Source organism: Jaculus jaculus, chromosome X, assembly GCF_020740685.1.
Source record: "Jaculus jaculus isolate mJacJac1 chromosome X, mJacJac1.mat.Y.cur, whole genome shotgun sequence".
NCBI classification, from domain to species: domain Eukaryota; kingdom Metazoa; phylum Chordata; class Mammalia; order Rodentia; family Dipodidae; genus Jaculus; species Jaculus jaculus.
The window spans coordinates 82,812,763-82,819,505 of NC_059125.1; the positions used below are offsets into that span (position 1 = coordinate 82,812,763).

Consider the following 6,743-nt stretch of genomic DNA (forward strand, 5'->3'; position numbering starts at 1 on the left):
ATCTCCCCCAGCAAGGCTCCACCCCCCAAATGTGGTCCAGCTATGGACCAAAGATGCAGAACACATGAGTTTTATTGGAAACATCTGATTCAAATCACTATAGTAAATGAAACTCAATAGGGACAATTGGATGATTTCATAAGTAAATGAATATTTTTTGTTGGTGAGAAAATCATGGAAATTACTTTTGGATCTATGTAATTTTAATATACCATTTTTGATAAAGTACTTTAAATTACTAAAAATAACATCATTCCATTGTTAGATATACCTAAAATAAAGGTTTTTTTTAAATTATTTATGCATGTATTTATATTTTGAAAGGTGCTGGGATCAAGCCTAAGAATTACTATATTCTCAGCATGCACTCTATCTTACTGCTAAGGCATACTCTCAGACATGGAAAGATGAATACAAAATATGCATAAACAAAATACTGTAATCAGGTGTCCACAAGGGTTTCCATTTTGAGTCAGTTTTCATTATATATATATATATATATATATATATATATATATATATATATGGTTTATTTTTAATTATTTATTTGAGAGTGACAGAGAGAAGGAGGCAGAGAGAGAAAGCCAGCAAGCGAGCGCCAGGGCTTCCAGCCACTGCAAAGGAACTCCAGATTCGTGCACCTCCCTTGTGCATCTGGCTAACGTGGATCCTGGGGAATCGAGCCTCGAACCAGGGTCCTTAGGCTTCATAGGTAAGCACTTAATCACTAAGCCATCTCTCCAGCCGCTGATTTCATATTTTAAGGCTAGCATAGTAGGATACATGTATAATTTGTTTTGTTCATTTGCCTTTTTTCCCCTATGTTCTCCTCCATGTCTTAGCTAAGCAAAAACCATAGAAAACAAACACAAGAAAACCAAAAAGGGGCTGGAGAGATGGCTTAGCGGTTAAGCACTTGCCTATGAAGCCTAAGGACCCTGGTTCGAGGCTCGGTTCCCCAGGTCCCACGTTAGCCAGATGCACAAGGGAGCACACACGTCTGGAGTTCGTTTGCAGAGGCTGGAAGCCCTGGCATACCCATTTTCTCTCTCTCTCCCTCTATCTGTCTTTCTCTCTGTATCTGTCGCTCTCAAATAAATAAATAAAAATAAAATAATAAAATTAAAAAATTAAAAAAACAAAAAGATATTAAATTCTTGGGTATTGAAAGTAATTAAATTTTACTCAAGTATACCATTAAATAGAAATTGTAAAATTCAAAAAAAAGTAGCATGTAAGGGTAGCCTGTTATCCTAAGAACTTCTTGTTAAAGAAACACCCATTCAAGTGGTGTCCTTTCATTGCGTTTCTCCTTACCTTGGGAACTTTTCCAGCCCAAGAGAACTGATAAATGTAGTACTTTAAGTTTCTTCATTGGGGGAGGGAGTGAACAGGGAGCTCTGTGAGGATTTGTGCATTTGAGATTCTGATAATTTTCTCAGAGAAGGAGCAAAAATTTCTCAAAAGGTTTAAAAACTCTGTTGTTTCACATGTGTAAGGCCACAGATGAATATGTGTGTGTGTGTATGAGAGAGAAAAGGGCAGAGAGAGATTGATTCTTGGGAAATCTCTGAATTGAATCTATGTTAATGTTCCCTTTTCTGTAATGATTTAAAGTTCACAATTCGTGTTGAAATTCATAATTGTGTAAAATGCCTATATGCTGACACACTATAATATTTGAATATATTCCCACGTATTTTCATAGACCCTGCTTAGATCTCTTTAAATGAAAAGTTTCAACTGTTGATTCTGAATGCATGTGTTTTGAGGTGCTAAGTTTCATGAAAAACCATTTTGTGAGTCTCCAATCTTGGTATCAGTGGAGCAAAGAAAAGATCTCTGCCCACTCCCTGGGGGATAATGCTTCTATTATGCTGGAGATTAATGGAAGAAACATAAAGGCCAGATACACATCTCTGTGTTGTATTTGAGCCTGTATGGCTGTCATTTTGACTTCCAAATGTACTCAAGGAAGTATTCAACCTATATCTTTTCCAAACAAACAACAATATAGGGAACTGTCTTTAAAAAACAATTGTCGTTTTCTGCCCCGGTTCATATTTTTTTGTCATGTTGGAGTTAGTGTGAGAAATTATAATTAAAATATGATATACAACCAAACTTAAAATATTGTACACTATCTTTTTTCTCTTTTTAAATATTCTTTTTCTTTTTTGTCAAAAAATCTTGGCAATGAGCGAGCGGGAAGTTACCAGCAAGGTTCCGGGTTTCACCGCGCCCCCCGCCCGCGCGCCTGCCCGCCCTAACACAGCTACAGGCTCCGGGTCCCCGGGTCTTCAGTGTGCGCTGAAAGCTAGCCCGGTCCTTCGGTCCCCGCTGGGCCCGCCCGCAGCGCATCTGCCCTGCTCGCTGACTCCGCCCCGCATCTGTCCGGACCCGCCTCGCGTCGGAGCTGACCCACTGCGCTTCTGCCAGTCAGTCCCTCCGGACCGGAGAGCCTCGGGCTGCCGAAATCACCGCGCCTCGCTCGGTCCGTACCCAGTGGGCATCTTGGGGATGATCTGGGCGGTCTCCGTTTCCCCGCGCGGGTGTCTGTGTGTCTGTCTCAGTGTGAACCGCTGCCTGCAGCCTGCCTGCCGCTCCCTGCGCACCAAGTGGCTCGCGTGCCCTTTGGCTGACGCTGACGCTGAGCGCCTAGCGGCCTTGGTGAGCTCCGAGCCCGCCTGAGAGCGGCCCTGCTGGCGGAGGAACACACGGCCCCTGCCCCTCTCGATCGCGTTTGAAACCACCAGGAACCAGGCCTGTGTTTATGCAGAGAGCCTGTCGCAGGGAGGCCTCTGTGGACTAGGCAGTTAGATGTGGGGAGCCACCCAGCTCCTTGGTGATTTCTTAAAATTGAACGGGGAAAGGGCAATTCCTTTCTTAATACGGTCTGTGGAAACCGATTTGAAATCTGAACGGGTGCAAATTTTCAGTCTTCTTAGGGAGGACAGATTCGTGATTGGGTTGCCTTTTTGTCTGATGCATTTGTTCTGAGCCTGCTGACCAGCTGTTTCTGAACTTCATTTTCTCAGCCTCAACAGTGATTCTGAGTCTGCTTTTAGCTTCCCTTCGCCTGCGTTGACTTTTTCTGGTCACGAACAGCTGTTTGGCCCATAGATTAGGGAAAAAAAAAAAGCAGCCTTATTTTCTCTCCCAAGAGAATCTCTTCTCTGTGCTCAGAGATGGGGAGTGGGGAGCCTAATCCTGCTGGCAAGAAAAAGAAGTACCTTAAGGCTGCCCTGTATGTGGGTGACTTGGACCCAGATGTCACGGAGGACATGCTCTATAAGAAGTTTAGGCCTGCTGGCCCTCTGCGCTTCACCAGAATCTGCCGTGACCCGGTGACCCGCAACCCCCTGGGTTATGGCTATGTTAACTTCCGCTTTCCAGCGGATGCTGAATGGGCCTTGAACACCATGAATTTTGATCTGATTAATGGCAAACCATTTCGCCTGATGTGGTCGCAACCAGATGACCGCTTGAGAAAGTCTGGAGTTGGAAACATATTCATCAAAAACCTGGATAAGTCTATAGACAATAGGGCCCTGTTTTATTTATTTTCTGCTTTTGGCAACATTCTTTCCTGTAAGGTTGTATGTGATGACAATGGCTCCAAGGGTTATGCCTATGTGCACTTTGATAGCCTGGCCGCTGCCAATAGGGCTATATGGCACATGAATGGCGTGCGGCTCAACAATCGCCAGGTGTATGTGGGTAGATTCAAATTCCCAGAAGAAAGAGCTGCTGAAGTGAGAACCAGGGATAGAGCAACTTTCACCAATGTCTTCGTAAAAAACTTCGGAGATGATATGGATGATGAAAAGCTGAAAGAACTTTTCAGCGAATATGGGCCAACAGAGAGCGTTAAAGTAATAAGAGATGGCAGTGGGAAATCCAAAGGTTTTGGATTTGTGAGATATGAGACGCACGAAGCGGCCCAAAAAGCTGTGCTAGACCTTCATGGGAAGTCCATCGATGGCAAAGTCCTTTATGTAGGGCGAGCACAGAAGAAAATTGAACGCCTGGCCGAATTAAGGCGGAGATTTGAACGACTGAGATTGAAAGAAAAAAGTAGGCCTCCAGGAGTGCCCATCTACATTAAGAACCTGGATGAGACCATTGATGATGAAAAACTGAAGCACGAGTTTTCTTCATTTGGATCAATTAGTCGAGCCAAAGTAATGATGGAAGTCGGGCAAGGCAAAGGGTTTGGTGTGGTCTGCTTCTCTTCTTTTGAAGAGGCTACCAAAGCAGTGGATGAGATGAATGGTCGGGTGGTGGGCTCTAAGCCCCTGCATGTCACTCTAGGCCAAGCCAGGCGCAGGTGGTGAGAGTCAGTGTTCAGTTTTTTTCAGCCTTAGCTGGTGCCTACTTAGTTTGGGCTCCTTTGTGATAGGGGGTTATCTTCTGCCAACCCACATTTTTTTTTAACTGAATACTTTCTTTTTTAAAAGTATACCTAGACAACAGTGTTTATTTAAGTGAAGGACATAATTTTTAATTGAAAAAAAAATCATCATTTTGTACAATTTTGATACAATACTCTTAGGAATGTGTAGAATGCAGTTCATTTCTCCACATTTTTCATGAGTAGCCAGAATGAGGCATTTGATTCTATTTCCTCCTTTATTTCAGAAATCCTAAATTTAATTTCTTCCATGAAAACATTTAGCATGGTCTTAAATTCTCAATTGGTCATACTGAAAAGTTCCAACTTGCTTTGTGAAAAATCAAGAGAGAAGGGAGTTGTATATATGACCCAAGTAAAATCTCTGTATAATTTCACTTTAAATTTTTATTTTAAATGAATATTCTTTAAAAATATATGAGCTTCTTTCCTTTATTTATTTGTATTTGTTGTCCTTTTCAAAGCTACTGTGAGCATTCTACAGATTTAGGAGTGGATGTGACTAAGTACTGGGAATATTCTTTCTGACCTTCATGTTATTTTCTCCATCAATACTTTAGAAAATTAACACTTCATGAACATTGCTAATTAAATTATGATTGAATCTTTAAAGCATTTCCTTGTTTGATATATGAAGATGCTCTATGAACCACTCTTATAGCTCATTTTCCTAAGTTTCTTAGCATACAAACATAATTATATTACATAAACCAGATTACTAACCTCACTATATCACCTTTACCTATAACTGAATATAATTCTTTCATTCTTTAACAACTGTCAGTGTAAAAGTTTATCAATAGAATGCTATTGAAAAGCTAAAGTACATTTTCTATTAAACTTGTTATTTCTTGTAAATCTTTAATATAATCAAGTTAAAATCGTTGCAGGTGTTTCAAATTTAAGGGACAAGTTGCTTAATTAGGTCAGATGTTCCTATACATTATATTGAAATTATTAATTCCAAATAATTCTCCTTGTCTGCTTCAGAACACTGAGAAAAGAAGCATTCTGTTTCAGAACATTCAGTTTTAGAATATTAGGAAAGGAGAAGTTCTATTTCATACTGCAGTGAATTTATATACCTTGTAATTTCTATGTTCCACATTGATTTGCAGTTCTCTGTCTCACATTCTGCTTTCTGTTCATGTTATACTTATTTGATTATTTCCTTATCACTTTTATTTAAGTGTAATAGAAGTTCACTTTTATTTGAGAAGTAGAGAAATAATCCCTGTAAAATTTCAATGATTACCTTGAAAACTTATAATTCATTGATACTGTAACCAAACCACAAAAGATTTTATTTTCATTGTCAGTTGATGTCTACTACTTTATATACAAATACTCATTTTAATAACTTATACAGTATGAATATACAATTTTAAAAACTTTGTTAACTCTTTAACCATAAAATGAAAATAGGCTGTTTTATATAATTGTTTATCTACAAATCACACATGCACACACGCACACACACACACACACACACACACATATGTATATGTATATATATATATATACATTTTCCAATATTTTCAAATTGAAAATCATGTTTTGTTTATTATAAACATAGTACATGTTCATTATAAGAAAAGTGCACAGTACAGAAGAAGTAAAATTACAAGTCAAGGAGACCACTATTAATATTTTTACTATGTCCATATCCCTCCATATTTTTTTATGTATACCTACACATTTTTACAAAAAAACCTTATGTACTATGTTGTAGTTTTTGATTTTAAGCTGCATCAAATAATCTTTTCATGCCAATAAAAAATAATCATATCGTTTTAGTGGCTACATAGTATTTCATCATTTGGATGTACTATAAATTACATAAGTAGTTTTTTATTGAATAAGGTTTATATGTTTTGATATTTTCTACATTTTAAAACAATAATGTGATAAACATCCTTTTTTACAACATTGTGAATTATGAATGTGTCAAAAATCTGTAGCTTGTAAAGGTTTAAATTAAAGCTCATACAATACTTATATATACCAAGATTTCGTAATGCCTTTGATATATGTTCTGCATCTAAATTGACATGGGATAACTAAAAAGAATTTAGTCTGCATATTTTATGAACCTGCTTTATATTATAACAGTGGTCAAAATGCCTAAAGCTATGAAAGTCCTCATAAAATTTCTAACAATATTTATATTGGCTGCTATTTGTCATTTATACTCTCTATTCCTTTTTAAATATATCATTTTTACTTAACTTAATAATTTGATTTAAATTTATAATTTGACCTTCATCTTAAAATAATTAGATGAAGTATAATTCTAGAAAGTTTTCTTGAAAACCAAAATCAAGTGTAG

At 38.0% G+C, this 6,743-nt stretch overlaps 1 protein-coding gene across 1 annotated transcript; it reads left to right on the forward strand.

The window, feature by feature from the left end:
• Nucleotides 1-2,299: 2,299 nt before the first annotated feature.
• On the forward strand, nucleotides 2,300-6,176 carry Pabpc5 (poly(A) binding protein cytoplasmic 5). The gene is made up of 2 exons (XM_004666750.2): nucleotides 2,300-2,494; nucleotides 3,039-6,176. The coding sequence occupies exon 2, from the start codon at nucleotides 3,189-3,191 to the stop codon at nucleotides 4,335-4,337; it is 1,149 nt and encodes a 382-aa protein (XP_004666807.1). The 5' UTR covers nucleotides 2,300-2,494; nucleotides 3,039-3,188; the 3' UTR covers nucleotides 4,338-6,176.
• Nucleotides 6,177-6,743: the final 567 nt, after the last annotated feature.

Coding starts and splice junctions, on each gene's coding strand:
- Pabpc5 (XM_004666750.2), top strand. CDS start 3,189: ATGGGGAGTGGGGAGCCTAATCCTGCTGGCAAGAAAAAGAAGTACCTT.